Genomic DNA, 25,743 nt, shown 5'->3' with positions numbered 1-25,743 from the left:
GACAAAGTGAAAGAATTCGGATTGAATTTGAACATTGATATCTTCGGATGTGTCACTGATTGTGCCTCAGTTATGAAGAAAATGGGACGAGATATGGGGGTTATTCACCAACTTTGCCATTGCCTTGGGATTCATCTTGCAGTATGTGATATTCTTTATAAGAAAAACAGTTCAGCAATAGAAACAGCTGAAGAAGAACTAATCAATGATGAGGATTATGAAAATGAAGAAGCTGAATCTGACTCTGATGATGATGATGATGATGATGTTGATGATGATGATGATGATGATGATGATGATGATGATGATGATGATGATGATGATGATGATGATGATGATGATGATGATGATGATGATGATGGTGATGATGATGATGATGATGATGAAGAATGCCGGAATGAAGAAAATAATAGTTTTGTTGATAAGGGAATCCAATTTAATGAGGACTTTGGTATTCTTATATCAAAGATTCGTAAAACAGTCAAGATGTTTAGAAAATCACCACTTAAAAATGATATTCTTCAAAACATTTGTAAAGCCGATTTAGGAAAAGAGCTTAAGCTTATTCTGGATATTAAAACAAGACGGAATTCTCTAATCAGCATGTTAAAACGATTCTCGGAATTAAAAAGTGTTATTAGAAAAGCTCTTGTGGATATATCCAGAACTGATTTGATTTTAAAAGAAGAAGAAATAAAACAGATCTCTGATATTGTTCAGGCTATTCATATTGTAGAGCTAAATGTTATAGCATTGGGAAATAGAGACTGTAATCTGATAAAATCTGAAAAATTATTTTGCTTTTACTACAAAATCTTAAAGAGCAAAATACTAATATAGGTCAAAATTTATTTACTGTTGTTTTTGAGAGAATTAATGAAAGAAGAAATTGTAATATTGTTGGTTTACTTTGCTATTTAGAAAATCCGGGTGACTATAAGTCAGATTCAGAATCACCAGGTAATCTTTAAAAGTACCCAAACAAAAATAAAATTGCTAAAACAACGAGAGAAATATATGTACGCTTATTTCTACATGAGGATAACCAAAGGGATAGTAAATTAGAAGTAACATCTGAATTTAAATCCACTTCTAATATGGAACCAATGAGAAAAAAAATGAAAGCTGAAGAACTAGCAGAAATTCTATTACCTAGAACTTCATCAATAGGAAGAGCTAAAGGACTAACTTGTAATTCATCCCCTCTAGAATTTTTGAGTTGTATTAAACGTGAAATGGCAGTACTAGAAAGCACTGGAAAAAGGCCATGCTCTTTAGAAAAGTTTTACAACGCCATGCTAAGCCTTCCCCCATCTTCTATAGAAGCAGAAAGAACTTTTAGTGCTGCTAGTTTGTTTATTAATAAGTTACGAACTAGTTTAAATGATGATACTATTAATAACTTATGTTTTTTAAGATCACATCTGACGAAAAAAGAGAAATAAAACCTTTTTCAATAGCAATATACTTTTTGTAACTCGTCAAAATTCATTTTTAAAAATTAATCGAAAATTAATCGATTAATCGATTAATTTAGCTAAAATTAATCGTTAATCGATTAATTCAAAATACCGATTAATTTACCACCCCTATTACGTAATAATTGCAAACAGTTACCGCAGGATACAAAGATTGCTAAAATTAAAATTGGTGATATTTTAGTTCGATATGATACTAAAACAAATATAATGTGTACCAAATGGAGAGACAAGAAAGATGTGCACATGCTGAGTACCTGTGTTCAAAATGATACAATCACTGTTAATAGAGCTGGCAGAGAAAAAAATATTCCTCTAGTGAAACATGAATATAACGGAAACATGGGTGGTGTTGACCGATCTGATCAAATGTTGACAACATATGAGTCCGAAAAAAAAAGACAAAAAAAATGGTACAAAAAGATTTTTATGCATTTGATTAGCGTTTGTGCATTCAATGCAAATATTATAAACAATAAGTTATCACCTAATATGACATCCTTACAGTTTAGAGAGTCCATTATCAAAGAGAGCATTGTTAAATACCATGAATCAATCGAGAAAAAAAGAAGTCGAACTTGAGTATTACCTTCTCCTTTAAGATTAATAGAGCGTCATTTTGTTGATGCTATACCAGCAACAGAAAAAAATATGAAACCAAGTAGAAGGTGCGTTGTCTGCTCTGAAAACAAGATTAGATTAGATACCCGATATATGTGTGAAGACTGTAATGTTGGTTTGTGTGTTGTGCCTTGATGTAAAATTTACCATACAAAAGAAAAATTTAAAGGTTTTTGTAAATAATTGAACTTTTGTTATTATATTTTAAATGTCTTACAAATCTTTGTTTTTTTTTTGTTGTCTAAAAAATTTTGTTCCTCGTTGATATTATCAAGAAATGTTAAATGCTATTAGGTTTTTTTTTTTGTTTTTTTTTGCAATTTTCGGCGTACTTAACGAAAATTAATTAAACAGTTTAAAGAAATCGTTAACAAAAATATTTTGCCGTAAATAACAAAGCGATTTTTAAAATTACGCCACAGTTAAGGGGTTAAGGTAGTTAAAAATTGACACCTAGTGCGGTCGGTTGATGCTTTTTGACGTAACAATATTTCACTGCCGGACACCAACAAATCCTTTTGCACAGCTAAAGGTTATATATTCCTGTATGTAAAACAATCGAGACACAAGCCGTTAAGCTAATAAAAGTTGTTTAATTGGTCTTTAAAAATAAGAAAGATTTGTGTGTTGTTGACGCCATTATATAACGTTACGGTCGTAATAATAACCAAATTCGGACGAATAACTGACGAATAAACACAAACATGGCAGGTTGTTAACAATTGAACTTTTCAATGACATTGCAAATGATGGACGCTTTTTATTAACGATTATAAATAATTTTTTAAAGAGTGAAAAAAGAAAAAGAAAAATCAATAAATCAGGAGAAATTTTCCTTTAGTTTTTCAAAAATAAAATCAATTATAAAGAAAAAACAAAATATCTAAAAAGAAGAAAAAAGAACAAACTATTTGAAAGAATACAAAATAAACTGCAAAAGTAACGTAAAAAAAAGTAAACAAAAAAAAGTTTAAAAATGAATGACAAAGGAAAGAAAACATTCGAAAATTTGGGAAAACTCGGCATAACAAGATTTTATATTGTTTTTATTTTTTCATATTTTGTTAGTCAATCCATGAGCCTTTGAAAAGAAACAAATTTGAATTGTTCCACAGTTTGAAATTTCCAGGTTCCAAACATAAAACTAGAATCGCTGATCTTAAACATGACTCCAACTACTTTTGTAAAATGTATGGGGCAAGTCAAAATCGTGTTGGTGATGTCGACGATTTCTTTTCACACGAAAACAACCATTATCCGCCGTCAATTTCTGAATTCGGAAGGAAGCGTAAGGCCACCAACAAATCAGATATCCTCATTTGTTTGGAACAGTATGGAAGCGAGAAACAACAAGAATTCAACCCTGACTATAAGGTTTCTGCTCTGATTGTTGATGGTGCAGCACTCGTACATATGCTTCACCCGAGATCGTCAAAGACATTCTCTGACTGCTGCGAAAATGTGATTGGACCATTCGTGGACAGACTTTTGAGATCCGTGTAGCGCCTTGACATTGTTTTTGATCGGTATATCCCAAAAAGCTTGAACTCCGAAACACGGGAAGATCATGGATTTGCGCAACGCATAAACGTCACAATGGGTGCACTTATTCCAAAAAAGTTTGACAAATTCCTATCTGTGGACTTCAATAAGACGCAACTGTTCGGCCTTATTTCCAGATTCGTTTTAACGCAATCCGTAGTTGGAAAAGTTATCGTTTGTACCATTGAAGAAACTGCATGTGCCAGTCAACAAGATTTATATGCATCGTCCATATCGCCATGTAGTGCTGAAAAGGCAGATGGCCGTCTTTTGCTCCATGCTAATCATGGACTGAAATAAGGCAACTTAACTATAATTATACGCACTGTGGACTCCGATGTGGTCGTTATAGCTCTCTCTGTGTTTAGCCAGATGGTTGGAGTGAAAGAGTTGTGGATTGATTTTGGAGTTGGAAAAGGAAGACGAATGATAGGAGTTCACCATCTACATCAACACATTCCAGATGGTAAATCATCAAATTTACTATTCTTCCATGCCTTCACCGGATGTGACACAGTAACAACATGTTATGGGATTGGAAAACGTACGGCATTGAAAGCTTAGATGAACTACCGAGTAGTTGATGCTGCATTTGACAATCTTTCAACGTCAGGCTTAAAAAATGATGTCTTAACTGATACGGCAATGAAGGCCGTTGAGCGATTTGTAATATTGATGTACGATCGATCATCAACCGCTGCTGGTGTTAACGAATGCCGCCGTATTCTCTACACCATAAAGAATAGAGCAATTGAAAACATTCCGCCGACTGCAGACGCTCTTCTGCAGGACACCAAGAGAGCAGCACTGCAGGCACATTTATGGAAACAATGCTTGTCTGCTGTTACTCCAGAATATGTACCCATTGAATGGGGATGGAAAGATACTGCTGATGACTGCTATACACCATTTTGGTGCACTCTGCCGGAGGTTTCTCGACATTGCCAGGAACTAATTCGTTGTTCGTGCAAAACTGAGTGTAAAAACTGTTCATGTAAATGACATGGTTTACCATGCATTAAGCTATGTGCATGTAACAGCTATTGTTACAAAGAAACAAATGGTGATTCATATGAAGAGCAAGAAGTTGAAGAAGACCCGGAATTCGACCAGGTCCTCCAGATCTCCTTCCATGATGAATCGTAATCCAAAAGTGTATTGTAAATATGTAAATACTTGAAAACGTTATTCTTATTACAATACAGCTATTATACTTTACCAATTCCCTCTACCTTTACACTAAAGAAGTTCATTTATTTCTTATTGGCGACCTATGCTTGCTCACTTTTTAATTCTTAATTTTAACACATCTAACAAGTTTTGAGATTTGTCTTATAATTTCAATATAAAAAGGACGAGCTATGTAATTGTTTGATCAGCATTCCAGTGTGTTGTTTTTCCATAATTGTTAACGATACCAAGACCTCATTATTTTAAGATGCTTCCTCTGCATATTGTCAGCTCCTTCCTTACCCACTGACATTGTCATAGTCCTTTATGACTGTTATCTTTAATTGATTTCATTTAGTATTTACTGCAACTTACTTGAAGTGCATTGCTTGAATACTGTGAGTATGTAGGTAATAAATGTGACATTATTATAATTTGATGATAAACAAAGCCATAGAATAATTGTTATTTGATGATTTGTTTCAACAGATGTCTTTCATCAACTGGAGAATTACAAGAACCTTGGAATCCTGATGCTTTATTTCTTATCAGTTATACTCGGTCGTTGCTGTTGACAAGTGAACGATTTCATTGTTAGTAGACTTTTTATCGGCAAGAACCAAGAACATTTAACAATTTCATTAACGAAGTACGTATGTATTATGAACTTTAATGTATTATTACTTATTCATTTCCATATAAATATGAGTTTCTTTTTATATCATCGAACAAGACGGCATTTATTTTAAGCGGATGTCACCACTAGTTCTAAAGTTGTGACTATTTGAAAACTTTCAAGATGGCCGATGGCAGAACAAATCGACGTTTATTTGAAGTGGATATCACTACTGGTTCTACAGTTATGACCATTTGAATACATTCAAAATGGCCGCCATAGGCCATTTTAAATAATTCATCTGTAAAACGTTTCCAGATGCATAAGAAGATTGTCTCGCTATTTTTTTGTAGCTCATACCGTCCACTATCACTATGCAAAGTTACACGCTGGTGTCCAGAGGTGAAATATTTTTATGATAGCCAGCTGCACTAACCATATGGTCGATCCAGGCATATTTTTTCCTTAAGGCAACTAAAAGATATTCAAAAAACGTTAAGGCGACCGCATATTTATATATTTCAATTATATTTTCCGAGGAAAAGAAAACTATGAAAGCTATATAAAGTAATCATTGTGTAATACCAGGCAAAGTTCTAGCGATTGTCTTACCTAACGTAATTTTAAAAGTTTTCGAAGAGCCACCTTAAAGTAGTAAAGTATGTCTCCTTTAGGTGCATCCAGTGCTATATATATATATATATATATATATATATATATATATTGGGGCATGCCAAAAAAAAATTATTTTGGTCGCGCTTTAAAAACCTATTCTATACATAAAAATAAGCAAAAATATGAGTTTTATTGTTCTATCTCAATTCTAGGTGCCAGAAGATGAAATCAGGATTTTACGAAAATGCGCAAAGTATGGTGAAATTACGTGAAGGATGGCGAAATAACAAGATTACATCATTTTGTGTTTAGTTTAAGATTACAATCACTACATGACACATCTATTATAAACTGTTAACAATTTCTTACAGCCTAATAATTAAAAATAGTTAAAATAACATTAACTTTTCCGAAAGAAATGGGTCCGAAAAAGAAGAAAAATGCGCATATAAGTGAAAGTGTCAGACGACAATTATATCTGTTAACTAACCCAATTTCACAGCTACCAAATACACAGCTTCAAAGCAATGGTTGTATTTTAAGATGTTATCAATATCTAATTTCAAGTAAGAAGAAAAGATTTATTAAAACACAAATTAACATGGCCTGTAAGAAGCAAAAAAGAACAAGGAACTTGGTATGCAAAAGTAAGACATAACTATAAAACGTAAACCTTTTTATTCCTAGATTTAAGAGGACTAAATAATTATTTTTTCAGGTGCCATAAATGTTAAATAAATGAAATATTTTTTAAAAATCTAAATTAGGTAGAGATTTTTGTAACCTTAAGGCGCAATTAGACTGCTTGATTTGACAAGTAGTCAACATTTGGACCAAAGCAGGATTTGAAGCATACATCATTTCAGAACATTCAATTCTTGGCAAACTTCAAGCTCTAGACTAGAAGTATCAACTTTTGAAAAAACGTGTTACTCTGAAAGATACCAAAGATACTAGAGAAAATATTAGGAATGAATTCATTTCAACAATGGAACAGTTGTTTGACATAGGGCATTCACTTAGAGCAACTGATGAGAAGTGACAAAATAACACCAAGAACACAACTGCTATTAAGGAGAACTAAATTTCTATCTAGTACAGCATACAGACAGGTAAGAATATCAATTATAACGTAGCCTTTTTGTAAATTTCTCTATATTAATCAAATTGTTAGTAGCGCAGCTACTTTATGTAGGGCATTCAGTCCGTCTGTCTTTCAGCTATCCATCTGTCCGTCCATCAGAGTAAGTTATTGCATTCTAATGTTGTACCTTCTGATTTTAGCAAGTGGTTTATTTCTAAGCTAGATGAAGAGCTAGCTACCATTATTGAGAAACCCCTAGAAAGGTATAAAAGACAAGAACAAATGACAATGAAGTACCTAGAGGAGTAAGAAAGATGTAAATCAGCTTCCCCATCACTTGATGAAAGTGATGAAAACTTGACGCCAACTAAGAAAAGGTAAAACAAGTGTCATAATTACATTAAAATTGTTAAAAAACTTTTTTCTTAAAAATGAAATCCTAACTTATTTATGCAAATGATTTAGATACAAGCCTGGTCCAACCAGTTTGGATATGTTTGACTCAACTTTGAAAGATCTAGATTTTGCTGTAGAAGAAGACTCATTCGAAAGTAGTGATGATGACTTTGAATATCGTGCTGCTCATGATAAAACCCCAAAAGTCTTACCTAAAGGCTCAATTCAAGTAAATAAAAAGATTACAAGAGAAGAATTGATGGCAGTAACTACACCTATTTGTGCTAGAGGGTTAATCAGCATTGAATTACAAACCTGGCTGTTGTCGTCTGTTGTTAATTATCTGGAAGGAGATGTTAATCATATGGGCATTTCGAAATCCAGTATTTCAAGAGAAAAAGTGAAACTAATTGAACATCAAGGTAATTTATTTAGGGACAAGGGATATTACACCTTAAGAAAGTCTTTTATGCCAACTTTTTGCCAGTCAAAATTAAGTTACTTTTCAAATCAAAAGGTTTTTCTTCAGATTTCTTGTCCCTGATTTTCTAATGTAAGTCTATTATAAATGAGAGTTATGATACAAAATCTTACTATACCTTTAAAGAGTGGAATATTTTCTCAAAAATAAACCAACATAACAATAATATATTATATTAAAAAATGATCCTTATTTAGGTAATACCATCAGAGAAAATTGCAGAGAGATAATGGCTATAAAACACCTTGTTCTCCACTTTAATGCAAGCTGTTAAAACATTTAGATGAAAATACCTTGCAATCTGTTGTAAGAGATAGAGTTGCTGTCAGTGTTACTAGCCCTGAATTTGAATATAAAAACAATCTCTTACTTGGTGTTTTACCTGCAAAGTCTGGCAAAGCTACTGATGAAACAGAAATTATTCACAACTTACTTGAGTCCTTTGAAATATACAATTAAATTTTCGCAATTATTGCAGATACTACCAATGTTCATACAAGAGCTATTGCAGAAATTATAACCAGATTGTGCTATATTTTGGGAAAACCTATTCTCTGGCTGTTATGCAGACATCACATGGTTGCAATAGCAATACATTAGGCAATTATAATTGTCCTTGGACTTACTGCTGCACCAGATAGACAGTTCTATAAAGAATTCAAGAAGGACTGGGAAGTATATCACGCCATAATTCAAAAAGCTGACCTATCTGAGTTAAAGAAATTTGATGAGAAGAAGCTGGAAGTTGGATCTGAACTTCATAAACTTTACCTGGAAGCTCAGGAATATCTGAAGTTTGCTCTTAATCATAAAGTGTGTCTAAGAGATGATTATAATCATCTAGTCAAGCATGCTGCATTTTATTTAAATGTCTCATCACCAAAGCTGAATGGTTTTAAAATTCATCAACCAGGAGCCAATCACAATGCTCGTTTCATGGCTGACAGTCTTTACAATTTAGCTTTTGTTATGACATCAGGCATAATAGATTTTCTGCCTAATGATCAGTTACCTCACCTGGAAAAGTCAGCTTTTATATATACAGTTTTTTATGCGCCATGGCATTTACGTTCATGCAAAGCAGAATATGCTGTTAAGAATGATTACCTGTCATTCAAGTCAGCTTTTGTTATACAACAAAAGTTTGATGTCGAAATTGACAGTGCTTTTCTGAAATTTTTTCAGCAGCACTCTTGGTACCTTGCCCCAAAAGTTGCTGTGTTAATGCTGGCAGATCCAGATTTTGAAGAGAAGCTTGCAGTTCTAGACAAGCTGTGGACCTTTGAGATACCAGATATCAACACTATTCCCAATGGTAAACCTGATGCTGTCCTAGTTTTACCTACCCCTGAGGTAAGAGAGTTGATTACAGAGGAAAGTTGGGCTCTGTTCATTGTTCTAGGTATACAGGACGAAATTCCTACCTGGAAACAGATTTAGCTGCTGGAAAGCTAGAGGAAAATGATTCCTATGTATCATTTTGTGAGTTTGTAATATCTGTAAATGTTACAAATGACCCAGCAGAGTGGAATATCAATCTAATACAAAGATATATCAGTAGCGCATTAAAGGAGGACAAAAGACAAGATATACTGCTAGTTGTCAGAGAGCACAGGGCGTTAATATCATTAGAAGCTGACCAAAGTGCACTGGCCAAATTGTAAAAAGTCTGTTATAGTAACAATATTTGTTTTAAACTAAAAAATACCTTTCCTAACTTATTTATTTCTTCATTTTCAAAAAGAATACTTTTTTTCAGAAAAAAACAATGATTTCTTGTATTTACGTAAAAACTTAAAATCATCTTCCAGCACTAAATATGGTTGTAGAGAGGTCAAGTTTGGTTTATACACTTCTTTTTATGAATAGAACAGGTATTTATACCGCGACCTTTCATTTTCTGAAATCATGATATTTTGACATGGCCTAATATGTATATATATACATACACATGCAAACATGCATAGGGTAAGGTTGCCAATATTGTACCCCCTAAGACAAAACTAAAAAATGTATGTAAGCTACTGAGTGAAAACATGGATTTTCAATAGGATTTCATAATTTAGGGATTGTTTGTTGTAAAGATGTTAAAAAAACTCAAAATTTAAAAAGCGTTAAGTCTCGAAGAATCAAATTAAAAAAATAGCGCTAAGAGTACAATAAAGGAAACTAGATCCTTAATTGTACCATTGTAATCCAATATTGTACCACTTTCTTGATTTCAATTACTTTACAGCTTTGCAAATATTTTATGATTTTAGATTTAAGGGATTTAAAGAACTGATTAAAAGGAATGGTTTTTATAGAATCAGCAATTGGAAATATTCTGATATAACATAACATCTAACTGCCCATAATATAATGAAATGAAGTTTTTTATTTAACAAACTCTATGCAACTTGAATTTTTTTTTCTTCTGGAAAATGCCGAAAACAGGTATCACCACGTATGGTACAATTTTTATTTAAATTGTATGTTTACCAATAGGTTAGCTAAGATTAGAATAGAGGAGGAAGGTAGGTATTAAAGATAATTATACTAAATAATGTAAAAAATATATACTATCTGTTTTAAAAACAACCACACTAAATATTGTAAAAAAAAAATACACAAAAACATTATATTTGGCAAAAGTTTCAGATATATTGTGTCTGTTTTTGATTAACACCTGCACAGCCATAATGACACCAGCCTTGACATATTGGTAAAACTGAACTAGAAAGTGCATCTTTTTAAGGACTGCTTGTCAATACAAGAGTAATACTAAAATTTTTATTTTTTTTGTTTAAGTGGTGAAGTTCGTATTGTAAGTATGGATATTTCTCTAATTGAAATCTCAAAAGGGTTTTGTTAAACTTTACACACGTTTTTTTTAGCGGTCAGAATGGTTGCGTCGGTACAATTTAGGACATGCCTTGAGGTACAATTTACGCAACTAATCTGACATTCAGTTAATTAAAAAATTTGACAACTAAAAATAAGATTTTTTAAATTCTAAGTATTTATTTTAAATTTAGATAAATTATGCTTTAACATAAGTACACTGAACAAATCATATCTTCTGCTTTTTTTAGTGAAATACGCTTAGCCATAAAAACCTAAAATAAGAAATCTTCAATAACAAACCAACAAGAGCTTATTCTGGGCTTAATGAAGTTGGATGACAAAAAAAAAACAGTTGACTACTTAATTTCATTCAGCAAAGATAAAAAATAAGTTAAAAAATTTTTGTGGGTTGTAAAAATAACGAGTTATGTTAAAAGTACAATATAGGCATCGGTACAATATTAGCAACCTTACCATACATACATGCAATCAGAGAAATAAGTATCCGAACAAAATACTTTATTGTGAAAGACAAACTTTGTCAGGTTATTTCAGAAAAACATGTTTTTGATAAATACTTTTATAATTATTCTGAAAGCAAATTTAATCACGGTTTTATATAGCAAAATGTAATTAACGGTATATCGGTCAACGGTATAATCAACGGTAATTAACTTGCGTTGCTAAAATTTAACGATTCCCAAAGGAGTGTTAAAACTTCAACGAAAAGTAATTATCCGAACATGTTGTTTTGTAAACGAAGTTTTGAAATTGATTACTAAAAAAAGTTTTTAAATCAACAGTTTTAGAAATAATGTTGTTTCACAACGAGTAGTTTTTAATGATTGACAGATATTTTTTTAAATTCATTTGATTTACCATTGATATCATCAAGTATGGGAGTTAAAATCAAGGAATCGTCCCAAGCTCAGTGCATTTTGGTAATTAACTTGTTCAAGCAAAGTAAAACATTTAGGTCGATAAATAAAGCGACTGGAATGACATTAGGAACCATCAGCGACCTGATTAAAAAGTATAACATGTTTGGATATGTGCAAAGTCAGCCAAGATTCGGAGCTAAGCGTAAAACAACATCAAGAATAGATCGACAAATTATAAAGATGGTGCAATAAAAACCGCTTTTTATCAGCACCAAAAGTGTCAAGCCTCTTTGAGAAAGATTTTTGGTTTCAAGTGAGCTCATCTACTATTCGAAATCGATTGAAAGAAAATGGATTCAAAGCAAGAGTTCCACGCAAAAAACCGTTCTTTTTCCAAAATCCATCGAAAACGAAGATTTGCATTTGCTAAAAAATATGTAAATATACCGTTATTATTCTGGAGGGAAGTTTTGTGGACGGATGAGTCAAAATTTAATCTTGTGAAGTCCGATGGAGCTCAAAATGTATGGAGAAAAAAAGAGGAGGTATTCGAGGCACAGTAAAATTTAGTGGTTGAAATGTTATAGTACGGAGATCAAAGAGTTGGAACGGAAAAGGAAAACTGGAGTTTATTGATGGAATTATGGACTCAGAGGTTTGTGTGAACATTCTCAATAAAAATTTTCTAGCTTCAACTAAAAGACTGCGATTAGGACTTGTTGACTGGAATACCAAGCAGAAAATTTGGAAACCTATATTAGGGTGATTCTATTTTTTAGTTTGTCATGCAAACCTTTTCTAAAACATGAATAATTGTATTCTAAGAGCAACTAAATAAAAAATAATTAAAAATTTGAAAATTTTACTAGGTCAAAAAAAAAAGTTACTTTATGGAAATAAGACAAAATACTTAGGCAAAAAAATTGATAATTTGTATGATATTTTCTTAATTAGCTGAAGTTAATAGTGAATATAATATAAAACTAGCTTAACAATTATTGGTGGATTAGAAATAAAATAACTGTATTCCATTTTCTATTTTAGTTATAATTATATTTACCTAAATATGTCCCACATAAGTGCTAAAGGAGCATTAAAGAGAAAAGCAAACAACTTAACACCACCGTGTTCAAAGGAATCTCGGGAACTGCTTGCTTCAGCAGCGCCTTATGGATTACGGACTAAATCCTTAGCCAATTTCAAGACTATTCCAGAAGTCCGCCACATTCTTGGCTACTATCACCATCTAGCTGACACACGCCCCGCACCACCATCAAGAGCTGTTATGCAAATAATAGCAAAAGATTTGGAGCAGCTCTGGAATGTGAAATTTAGCATGCCCTCAGTATCCAGAGCTGGCATCACAAAAAAATTGAATGAAGTTGTGAATGCTTATAAATTAAGTTTGAAGAGAAAATCGAATATGGATTTTTTTATGCCATTTGATATCCTTAATAAAAATATAAAGCTGAAGAGGGAAGAGCAGATCTTCTATAATCATCAAATGGATGATAGAAAGAGCTGTGTATTAACCAGCCAAACAGTTGTTGAGCATCCTGCTAACAGGCAGTTGATACCAAAAAACATGGATCTTGATTATGTAGAGCAACTGTACACAGAGTCAAGCTCTGAAAATGATAATAACGTTGATGATTTTCAGCCTTTGTTTGAACGACCCAAACGGAAGTTTAAATCAAAGGTGAGTAATAATAATTTTTGGAAATAAAAAAAGTTTTTTTATTAAATTTATATTAATTTTACTTTTGGTTTAAGGCGATGCCAATTGCCATTATGTGCGCAGAAGCTGGTATCTCAACCCACAAAGGAGTTAGTGTAACTCGCTCATTAAGTTATTTCCATAGTGACATTCCAACTCCAAATCAATCGGCTATTTTCAAAGCTGGTAAAAGGTTGCAAGTCACAACTCTACTTAAACTTAAAGAAGCTTTGTCTGTTCAATTATCCTTTATATTACACTTTGATGGAAAAGGTGTGGCACCATATGATTATGGGATTAAAAAAGTGGAACGCATGGTCATTGCCCTTCAGTCTGATGGACCAATATTTTGGTACATTGGCCTCAAAACATTACATACTAGCGGAACTTCTGAAAATCTAGCCGCTATGATAACGGAAACATTGTTAGAGTATAATGTTGTGCATAAAATATCCCTTATAATTTGTGACACCTGCTCTGTCAATACAGGTTAGTAAAATTAAAATTATTTATTTTTAAATAATAAAAAAAATCCAATTAAATAAGTTATTCCATTTTACTTCAGGTGGATCTTATGATGGTTCTGGTGGAGTAGTAGGGATTTTAAGATCTAAGCTATTTAACAGGCCTGTTCCTTATTATGGATGCAATGCTCACATTTTGGACCTTGTTTTGAAAAAAATGGTAATTTTCCACTTGCCAACACCATCAAAATCGCCTACTCTAACTGACTTTAAGTTCATTCAAAAACTAAAAAATAAGTATCCGCAATTGAAAGAATCATACAATATCCTGCATAAAACACCTCATCCTCCTCCTACTGTAAAAACCTGGAGAGATGATTATAAGCTATTGGCTAGGTTTGTTTTATTAAAAATTATTATTTTCAATATCAATGATTTGTATATGTGATGAATGCATTGATCCATTTTATTGTTTATTTTTCCAGGTTATGTATTGCATTTAGGCACTATTTGGACACCAATATTTTACCCAAACTGCAGCTACCAACGAAATTACCAAGTTCTCACTCAGCAAGGTGGAACAGCAGAGCAATATATGTCTTGTTAGGCTACTTTCTACTTCCTGAAGAACGACCATTATTGAAAGAAATAGCTAAGTTTATTAGCTGTTCTTGGTCACTTGCATGGTTTAAAATGAGAGAGGAACCCAACTGGGAAAACTTAAAAGAAACTACATCAAGTTGCATTAAAGCCCAAGAAGCTCTGACAAGACATATTCTTGGTGTTAAAATCTCATTCAAGAATGTGCATCGAACAAATGAGGTAGCTGAGAGAGGACTCCGAGCTATGGACATCCGATGTTCCCGGGCTAAGTCTGATGATGCTCTTGAGAGACTTTTTTTAACAGAAATGTTTATGCAAATGTCGAATAAAAAATAACTTCACTTTATAAACTTTGTCGTATTTCTTTTGCTTATGTATAAAATAAAAAAAGACTAAAAAAAAGAAATAATTTTGTCTTATTTCCATAAAGTAACTTTTTTTTTTGACCTAGTAAAATTTTCAAATTTTTAATTATTTTTTATTTAGTTGCTCTTAGAATACAATTATTCATGTTTTAGAAAAGGTTTGCATGACAAACTAAAAAATAGAATCACCCTAACCTATATGTGTTGTCGATTACAATGAGTATATGAAAGGTGTCGACCGCGCTAACCAATACTTGTCATATTACTCAATCGTAAGGCGCACAAAAAAATGGACAAAGAGGGCAGTCATGTTCATGCTAAATGGCGCTCTATTTAATGCAGAGTATTCAAAACTTTAAATAACAACTCAAAAAAAGTTATAAAAACTTTCTACTCAATGTTGCCAAAGATTGGATAAGTGGTAAAGCTATTGATAATTCGGATGATCCAGTACCAAGTACGTCTGCATCTGCACCCACAAGAAGTGATTTACCACACAGACTATTGGATGCCAAAAAACATAAAATTGTGAAAATAGTTACAATTGGTGGCCTAAAAAAGCACCCTCAAAAACAATGCCGGGTCTGTGCTACACATAAAAAAAAAAATGTTTAACGTGCTTTATGTGCGAGTTTTGCAAAGTGCCTCTTCATAAAGGAGAATGTTTTTTTAAGTACCACACAGTACAAAAATATTAGTTTTAAATAAGTTAATTAGTTTTAAAAACAATTTTTAGAAATTAATTAGTTTATATAAATTGTAAATATTTTTAAACAATATATTATATTATATTATTATAAAAAATTGTTGCAGTTTTATTAATTTTTATTAAAATATGTTTTTGTATACATCAGTTCATCTATTTTATGAACCGCATATTAGATTTCAAACGCGTAGTTTTATGCGAATTTTTGCCCGCTACGCACACCTGTTTAGTCTATTTCGCTACCCGCCTATAATGTGTTAAGAGAAGCTGCAGGTGTATTTAACAACTCTAAAAGTACGTTTGCTTAGAAAATAAAAATGCTCAGAAAGAATAGAAAATCGAAAAGTGATAATCTTTCAACCAAATATTATGTGAATCAAGTATTTACTAATGCAGAAGGAGCTATGTTAAAAAATTATATGTTGAAATCATCAAAAATAAATTATGGTTTAACTTATTACCAATCTAGAATTTAGTATATAAACATAGTAATGCTTTGAAAAAAGGTCCTAAACTATGGAGCCAAAATAAAATTGCTGGTATTGAATGGATGAAAGGATTTATGATAAGACATAAAAATCTTTCTTTGCGTAAACCAGAAAATACAAGTCTATCAAGAGCAACAAATTTTAACCGTGAAAATATGAATGAATTTCAAATCAACTTAGAGAGAGTACTCTGTAAATCAAAACTTATATTTAAACGCATGTTTAAGATAGAAAAAACAAGTATCATGACCGTTGTGCTGGCACCAAATGTCATAGCTCAGTGTGGTCAAAAGCAAAATGGTCAAAACGTCTCAGCTGAAAAAGGGAAGCTAATGACTGTGTTATCATTAATGCAGTTGGAAACACTATACCATCAGTTTTTATTTATCCTAGAGCAAGATTTCAAGAGCATCGCTAACAGGAGAACCAAACGGTTGTGCTGAATTTGCTAGCAATCCCAGTTGTGGATGGATGACAGAAGCACTTTTTATACGAATGCTCGAACATTTTAAGTTACATTCAAAATGCAATAAAGAAAACAAGATTTTGATATTACAAGATAACCACGAAAACGATTGTATTATTAAAACAATCAACTTTCGCTGAGAAAATGGAATTGTTTTACTTACATTCCCACCACATTGTACACATAGACTTCAACCTCTTGATGTTTCAGTATTGGGTCTTTTTAAACAAAAACTTTCTGTAGCTCAAAAGGACTGGTTGTTAAATCACCCAGGAAGAACTATAACAATTCATAATTTACCCAGTATAGTAAACCATGCATATAATAGCTCGTTTACACCAAATAATATTACCACAGGGTTCAAAAATTGTGGTATTATTCCTTTTTCAAGAAATCCATTTACAAATGAAGATTTCGACTATTCAGAGGTAACTAACCGAAGCCTTAGTGACATCTTATATCAAACTAGTAATAATGACAATAATAAAAAAGGCTACGTAAATTTTAAAATTTCCAATGTTAGTGATCATTCTATAGTAAAAACTACTTTTGAAGTTACTGTGCCAAATGGTGCTGAGCACAAAATCCGGATCAATCCATATCCGGATTACCAATCCGGATTGATCCGGATTGAAACAAAAGTAACAATCCGTTTAATCCGGATTAAAATACCAAATCCGGATTATGATATAAATCCGGTTTATTCAAAAAAAAAAAAATACTTGGAAAAATTAAATATAAAATTTAAAAAAACTCAACAATAATATAAACATTTGGTGAAAATTTAAAGTATTTACATTGAATTACAACCATATAAAAAAATCAAAATCAATTTTGTCGAAAACTGTTTTTGCGTAAAAATTCCCATTTTCCCCGATTTTTTTGAAAACTACTGCTATAAATAAATATTGTGTACGTTCTACAACGAGTTATCAGATATCAATTATTATTGTACTTTTATTAATATTTAATAACAGTCGTCAGTCATGAGGCAATGTTATTCATTTTCAGTACTCACTGTTCTGTAGTTTTTTGTAGTCTACTAGTTACTAATTTACAGCTCAGTAATTTGTTATTACATTAGTACTTATTACGTATCGTATCGTAATTTGTATTATATCATTTAAATTTTGTTATTAAACTGTTGATATTTTAAACTTTACTGATTAAAAATGTCTCAAATTTGGACAAGTTTTACCAAAGGTATTGAAGAACACAACAAGCACTTAGTATTTTGCAATGCCTGTGGAAAATCATTCAAAACTTCAGGCAGTACAGGTAAATTATAATAAAAATGAAAAGATTTTATTCTAGAAATCTAAAACAATAATTTAAATATCTATAATATAGGTATGTGACTTTTATTTATTTTATTCAGTAATTATTAATTACCATTTGCACGTATATTAAATAAAAGCAACTACTTACTGATTAAGTTAAATCATTGATTGTGTGTGTGTCATACTGTCATATGTGTACTGTGAGCAGATGACTTTTAAATAGCTACTTTTAATTGTGATTAATTTGTATTTGTATTTGTATACCAGGCACATTATGGAATCACATGCGAACCAAACACAATATAAGTGATGGACTTTCTCGTAATAAACCAAAAAAAAGGTAACTATTTTATTTGGATGTATTGACATTACTAATATGGCCCATAAATTATTTTAATGTATTCAACATGTTATATAAGTTACAATATTAGTTATACTTTGTAATATGATTTGTAATTTGTATGTATTCAAATTTAATAATAAACTTAAATAATTATTAAATATATTTTAAGCTACTATTACATTAAAGTATATTAATATATATTACATTCATCCAAATAGATATTAAAACATTACATTGGAGTTTCTAAAGTATAAAATACAAAATATTTTATTATATATTTAAATTTAAAACTGAATTATGTTTTTAGATTATTAGAAAATGATGACGATGACAATGATGATGATCTGCAAAATAGCTCTAAATCATCAAATGAGACAGCTGATATTTCTGATAATAATAATATTAATACTGAAGTTAGCTGTTCACCATCAACATCTACAAAGGAGTAACAGAATCTGGAAACATAGGACTATTAACGCAGCCAAAGATAACAGAGATGTTCTTTTCACCATCTGTATCAACCAAAAGACAAGAGCAAATAACAGACAGTCTTGTAAAATTTATAGCCAAAGATATGCTACCACTCTCAACAGTGGATGGTATTGGATTTGTTGAGCTTATGAATAAAATATCACCAAATTATGAAATACCAAGTCGGTTTACAATCAAAAGAAGAATTCAAGGACTGTATGAGACAGAAAAACATAAAGTAGCCACTGAAATACAGAAAATAGACTCAATAGCACTAACTACTGACTGTTGGACAAGTAAAGCTATGGAATCTTACATATCAGCTACTGGACATGGCATAACTAAAAACTGGAAAATAGTCAATTATATTATTACAACTGAATTAATGGATGAGCGGCATACCAGCATAAATTTAAAAGACAAATTAGTTGATATTATGAAGGAATGGGAAATTGATGCAAAAACTATATGTATTGTGCATGACAATGCGGTAAATATTAAGAATGCTGTTACTGCAATGGCTCCAAACATTAAAAGTAGGACATGTTTCGCTCATTCGTTACAGTTATGTGTCAACAAAGGCTTGGAAGAAAATGAAATAAAACAAATACTAATTACTGCATCTACAATCGTTTCACATTTCAAACACTCAACAGTAGCAATCAAAGCACTCCAAATAGTACAGAAAAAATTAAAAATGCCAGAAAAAAAATTAATTCAGTCTGTTAAAACTAGATGGAATTCGAATAATGCCATGGTTGAACGACTTATTGAGTCTCGACAATGTATAAGCAGGCCTTCCCAGGAGAGGCGTGCGGTCGCACGCCTTGAGTGAACACGGATATTTTTTTTTTTTTTGGATAACTCGGCCACGCTTTTTTAGCATATATTAAAAATAACGCATTTTTAAAAAGGCGCTGAAAAAATCAAACTAATTCGTTGTATTATTTTATAATTTTTTTAATAATTTATTTTTTTCATTAATAAGGAAATAATAACATAAAATTAATATATATATATATATTTTTTGCATTTTTTTTTCTTATAACAAAATTCTTTTTTTTTTATTTTACATATGTTTTTTTCTAATTTGAAATTTTTTTTTTTTTACAAAGTTTTTTCTTATCACAAAATTTAAATATATATTTTTTCTTGTTACAATATATTCTGGTTTTAATGCTGTTTTACATAAAAATATGAATACATAAACTCGATATCCGTTTAACAATACAAAAGAAATATAAATCAGTTGTAAAAAAAGTTGTAGAAGGGAGGGGGTAACACCTCGGGCGGCGTAATATTCGGACCACCGAAATATTTAATACCACATGCGATTTTTAAAAAATGCGTCTGTGAGTCTTGCAAGACTATTATCCGAACTAATTCATGCTTTTTTTCTTATTTTTAGGGTGTTTATTTTTTTCAGCAACGATATATGAGACAAGTCGAGGAACGAAACAGAAAATGAGTTCAAAAACTTTTTTAATCTATTTTAAAAATATACTTATATTATTGTAAATGTTACAAGTTATTAAAATAATAAATCGTATTTATGAGTAGTTTTATCATTTGAAACTTTGAAAGATTTAAAATCGATTACACAAATGCACAAATATTACTTCGTCATCTATGACATGCCCAAATAAATGCACAAATATTATTTCGTCATCTATAACATGCCCAAATTTGACATCAATACCATTTGGCAGCTGTTGGGGTCGTTCGTTTTACGCAAAAGCTTTAAAACGACAATCTTTAAAAAGATTGGTCATCTTTCCATTAATTATTTCTTCCGTGTTGCATTTGATATGATTTTATTCTTACATCAAACTTGTTCCGTAATTACAATTAAAATACCACAACATTTCCTAAGTACTTTTTTGCAATGCAATAAAAGACGATCATTGAAAAAAAACAGATCAGGGTTTCAGGCGAGAGAAATGATCACAAAATCTTTACAAACTGTTTTATCCTGGAAATACAATTTCCTTGGTTATGATGTCATAACTGTCAACAGTGTTTCCACAGTCGTGAAAATATGGTGTAAGCTATGTTCTAAGCGTGAGGATATCTCTGACACATTTGGGTGTGCCAAAAATTCTTTAAATGCTTTTTCAAAAGGAACTAATGTTGTGACACATCATCAGGTATAATTTATTGATTTATATGTTTACTATAAAAAATAGTCATGGTGTCTATATTGTAGAAACCTAGGATGTAACAAGAATGTTAGAACTAGGATGCTATAAAAAGTTGTGTTATTTTTTTAATTTCTATCCAATGTAAAGAGACATTCGTCAACAGCATCGCATATAGAGGCAGTACGATTAGAAAATATTGATAAATCTCCTTTGAAGCGAAAACAAACAAACGACATCTTATCAATAAGCCGAGATGTCAATGAAGCTTATTTAAAGTTAATGTGGACCGCTTACGAATTGGCTATGCATCCGGCTATGCCGCATAGTAATTTTGAAGTGCTCATAAAAGTTCAAAGCGACAACGGTGTCAAATTATTGCGAGGCAAAAGTAACAAAAACGCAGGTATTCTAAATATATGTATATATATACAAGGCCGTAGACAACTTTTTTTAGTGCTGGAGATTGTAAAAAATTTGCGATATTTTAAGCCTGTACACAAAAATTATATTATTATAATATAATGAAGGATTCTGTTTATTTTATTTAATTAAAAAATTTTCAGGTGAGCGTAAGGTTTATAATTGGAAAAAGAGAAATCTTAACTGTGACAAAGCTACACATATGAAATACAAAAAGACAGAGCTAAAGTTATTTGGTAAAACTATACATTTTATGTTTTGCTTCATTTATTCTTTTATGTTCTAAAAATTGTTATCATGAATAAGTTCTTTTAATTTAACACAGTTTATTTATTCTGTTTAACTATTTAGCTTTTAATAAAAATAGCGAACCTTGTGCATCTTCCCAAACATCTGCTTCATCAGATTATTCTAATGAATCTTATGGGTGCCCAAGAAAATTAACTGATTGTGTTATTTGCATAGGTAATTATTTTATTCTGACAGAATATAGTTCATGATTTCTGCTTGAGATTTTTTTTGTTAATATCTAAAATAATCTTACTGCTGTAGTAGTCCTTGCCACAGTTGTTTTTTTTCTAAGCTCTTGTCTGTTACTATCAGAACAGCTGTGGTTTATACAAGTTTTATACATTTTCCATTGCACAATCAAGATTAAGAATATAATATGCAATAAAATGTTGGTAAATTTAATGATAATAAAGGAGATGTAGAAAAGTTTGCGTTTTTATCAAATACTCGAACACATGAAGTTAAGGAGTGTTTAGAAAAAACATTTTGCACCAGACAATTTTGGATCAAGATTGATTCACCTACCTTGTCAACGATATTAAAAATGCACCCAAAATTTCAGACATTGCCTGAACTACCCAGTAAACACGCTTTAGTTGGTCCAACTGACGGGCCAGTATTGGCTATAGTTGGCTAACTGTTGGCATTTCGTGCCAACCATTAACCAACTGTGTACCGCGTGTTTTTGAATCGTTAAAGTTTCCCGGAAGTTTTATAAATGTATTTTAATAATTAGTCGCATGGTCTAAATGAATATATTTACTAAATGAATATATTCACTTAGACCATGCAACTAATATTTAAAAGTATTCAAATAGATTCATTCAATAATTAAAACTATTCAATAGAGTTAGATTAGTTTGAAGCTATTTATCATTTTTTTCTTTCAAACGCTTTTTTTACCCTTTAATTAAACTTTTAAACTCAAACTCTCCTACACCTCTTAATATAACCGTTACGCTGGTAAGTACAAATATTTTACATTTATAATTTTTGACATTGGTTGAGTTTTTAATTTATTTTTATGATGACACCATTGTTGTATTTGTATTAGACATTTTAGCTCTATTTTAACTATTATTAAAAGTTAAAATACAGCTAAAATGTATATGTGCGTGTATAGTAGTATGTTTACGTGTGTATTTCTGTATGTATATTTATGTATGTATGTATGTATGTATGTATGTATGTATGTATGTATGTATGTATGTATGTATGTATGTATGTATGTATGTATGTATGTATGTATGTATGTATGTATGTATGTATGTATGTATGTATGTATGTATGTATGTATGTATGTATGTATGTATGTATGTATGTGTGTGCGTATGTATGTATGTATGTATGTATGTATGTATGTATGTATGTAAATATATATATATATATATACATATATATATACAAATATATATACATATATATATGTATATATATATATACATATATATATATATATATATAAATATATATACATATATATATGTATATATACATATATATATATATATATATATATATAAATATATATACATATATATATATGTATATATATATATATATATATATATATATATATATATATATATATATATATATATATATATATATGTATATATATATATATACAGGGTGTCTGCCAGATCAGGGAAAATCAGGGAAAAGTCAGGGAAATCAGATATCTGCAAAGAATCTAGGATTATTAGGGAATTAGGTTGAACTTTAGAAAAATCAGGGAGAAATCAGGGAAAATGGCTCTTCATCGAACTTACATAACTTAAATAAGTTGTATATAGTACACGTAATATAAAAGTTTGTTTGGCAGATAGTTTTATGAACTTCTCTTGCATCAAGCGAATCTTGAATCTTCACTTGCAAAAATGTAAACAATAATACAACCCATATTAAATGTGTCATGACTTTACACATTTAATGTGGGTTGTATTATTGTTTACATTTTTGCAGTTGAAGAGCATTTTTCTAAATGAATCTAGGTCAATTTTTGTGAAGTTAAATTTTGGTAACTTTAAATTAAATCAAGGAAAAAAGGTAGAAGATCAGGAAAATATCAGGGAAAAGTCAGGGAAATCCACCTTAAAATATTGGCAGACATCCTGTATATAACATGCATGCATGAAAGTTCTTATATTCTAATATATATGTTATAGTATGATAATTTATATGTATGCATTTTGTATATATTGCATATAATATATGCCATATATACAATATTGACATAATATATGCAGTATATGAATAAATGGTATATGCAATTGCATATACAATATGACATACATTTCATATTAAGCACATATGACATTTATATTATATTATATATACATATATATATATATATATATATATATATATATATATATATATATATATATATATATATATATATATATATATATATATATATATATGTTTTATGTAATATATTTTGAAGCATATATAATATATGCTTTAAATATTAGCATTTATGTATTTGTAGAATTTGTGTGGTTCAGGTGAGATTTTTTATATACAATTGAATTAAGCATTTATATGTTTGTAGAATTAATGCATGCTTTAGTTTCCTATCACTTTTTTTCTTAGATAATGGAGAACAAAAAGTTAAAGTGAGTATTTCACTCAATCTTGTTTTATTCAGAGTGTATATTTACATAGATCAGTAGATTTTGTTTGCAAACAGTTTATAATGGAAAAACTTAATTTGCGTAAAAGAGCCTTCAATAATCGTCTTAGGCAAAAGAAGCATAGAGAAAATATTAAACAAATAAAAATAGAAAATGAAAAAAATCATTTATTTGAATTGGCTTCTTATATAGTAGAGAAAAAAATTCTACCTAGCAACCATCAAAACAACACTCAAAATGAATCTAATATGGAAAACAGTTCTCTTATTGTGCACCAAGCTTATACCAATCATAACATTGACTTAGAAAGTATATATGAAAGCGATTCAAGTGATTGTGACAAGGAATGGGAGACTAAAATGAATAACAAACCTCTGTCGTCAGAGAGTGATTCAGAAAATGAATTACCTACTGTTGAAGTTCAAACTTTTTTACAACAATGGAAAGTAAAAAATAACATAACACAAAATGCATTGTCTAGTCTCCTTAGTGGACTTCAAAATTATTTTCCTAATTTACCAAAAGATGCTAGGACTTTAATGAAAATCCCTAAAACTATTCATCTAGAGTGCATTGGAGATGGGAAGTTTGTTTATCTTGGTCTGTGTAATGGAATAAAAAAACAACTTGAGGCATTTGATGTCAGTAATTTAACTTGTCTGATATTGGACTTTAATGTTGATGGTTTGCCCTTATTTAAAAGCTCAATAATCAGTGTTTGGCCAATCTTATGCTCCATCAATAACATACCATTAAATAATCCCTTTATTGTTGCAATGTTTTGTGGTAGTGGAAAACCACCATTACACAAGTATTTAGAAGAATTTGTAATTGAATTAAACAAATTAATGAATTCAGGTTTTTATATTAATTTGAAATGTTTACCAGTTTTTGTCCGATGTTTTATTTGTGACACACCGGCCAGAAGTTTTTTAAAGTGTGTTAATGCATTTAATTCAAGAGAAGGCTGCGAGAAATGTATTCAGACAGGACAATGGGCTGGAAGGATGGTTTTCCCTGATACAAACTCACCACTCAGAACTGATGAATCATTTAGGCTTCAGTTTCACCCAAATCACCATAAATATGAAATTGAGTCACCACTTAGCAATCTCAAAATTGGATTAGTTTCACAATTTGCTTTAGACCCAATGCATTTAATACATCTAGGAGTAACTAGACGTTTGTTATTTTTATTAAAAAATGGTACAAAGTACTGCAGGAAATTAGTATCATCAAAGCAACTGTGCAATTTAAATAAGTACCTTTGTGAATTAAAATATCATTGGCCTATCGATTTCAACAGAAAACCTAGATCATTTTCTGAATTAGAAAGGTGGAAGGCCACAGAATATAGGCAGTTTTTACTTTTTATTATGCCAGTAATATATAAAAAATGTCTATGTGATGCACAATATAATATGATTATGTTATACTTTGTGGCCATAACTATTCTTACTAAAGAAGATTTGTATTCAAAATACATTGACTATGCAGAGCAATTATTACTTTTATTTGTCAAAGATTGTGATGCTAATTTTGGCAAAGAATTTATTGTTTCAAATGTACATAACCTTATCCATTTAGCAGAAGAAGTTAGAAGGTTTGGTCCATTAGATAAGTTTTCAGGTTTTATATT

At 30.7% G+C, this 25,743-nt stretch overlaps 3 protein-coding genes and 2 pseudogenes across 4 annotated transcripts in view; all 5 read left to right on the top strand.

Moving 5' to 3' along the window:
- The first annotated feature begins 6,368 nt into the window (after positions 1 to 6,368).
- On the top strand, positions 6,369 to 9,681 carry LOC149889059 (uncharacterized; annotated as a pseudogene).
- A 2,988-nt stretch (positions 9,682 to 12,669) lies between these two features.
- LOC145186920 (uncharacterized) lies at positions 12,670 to 14,900 on the top strand. 2 transcript variants are annotated; one of them, XM_090088750.1, is made up of 4 exons: positions 12,670 to 13,409; positions 13,484 to 13,916; positions 13,993 to 14,287; positions 14,395 to 14,900. In XM_090088750.1, exons 1-4 carry the CDS (start codon positions 12,777 to 12,779, stop codon positions 14,828 to 14,830), a joined length of 1,797 nt encoding a protein of 598 aa, XP_089944876.1. In that variant the 5' UTR covers positions 12,670 to 12,776; the 3' UTR covers positions 14,831 to 14,900. The 2 variants fall into 2 exon arrangements, with proteins under 2 accessions (XP_089944876.1, XP_089944875.1); XM_090088749.1 differs by having other exon boundaries at positions 14,377 to 14,900.
- A 3,738-nt stretch (positions 14,901 to 18,638) lies between these two features.
- On the top strand, positions 18,639 to 19,448 carry LOC149889058 (zinc finger BED domain-containing protein 4-like). Its single transcript, XM_090089174.1, has one exon. The coding sequence runs from the start codon at positions 18,639 to 18,641 to the stop codon at positions 19,446 to 19,448; it is 810 nt and encodes a 269-aa protein (XP_089945300.1).
- A 1,105-nt stretch (positions 19,449 to 20,553) lies between these two features.
- Positions 20,554 to 25,743, top strand: part of LOC149889056 (uncharacterized) — a 12,411-nt pseudogene continuing 7,221 nt past the window's right edge.
- The window catches only part of LOC149889057 (uncharacterized), an 8,436-nt gene continuing 5,022 nt past the window's right edge, over positions 22,330 to 25,743 (top strand). Inside the window, exons 1-2 of the mRNA XM_090088280.1 lie at positions 22,330 to 22,428; positions 24,064 to 24,086. Coding sequence (XP_089944406.1) covers positions 24,067 to 24,086 — 20 coding nt within the window. The 5' untranslated portion in view covers positions 22,330 to 22,428; positions 24,064 to 24,066. The remainder of the gene's footprint in view (positions 22,429 to 24,063; positions 24,087 to 25,743) is intronic.

The sequence above is a fragment of the Hydra viridissima genome, unplaced genomic scaffold (assembly GCF_058129835.1).
Source record: "Hydra viridissima isolate aposymbiotic clone 2 unplaced genomic scaffold, HvirCarnegie_v1 scaffold_5, whole genome shotgun sequence".
NCBI lineage: Eukaryota > Metazoa > Cnidaria > Hydrozoa > Anthoathecata > Hydridae > Hydra > Hydra viridissima.
This window is presented reverse-complemented; position numbering and strand designations above follow the sequence as displayed.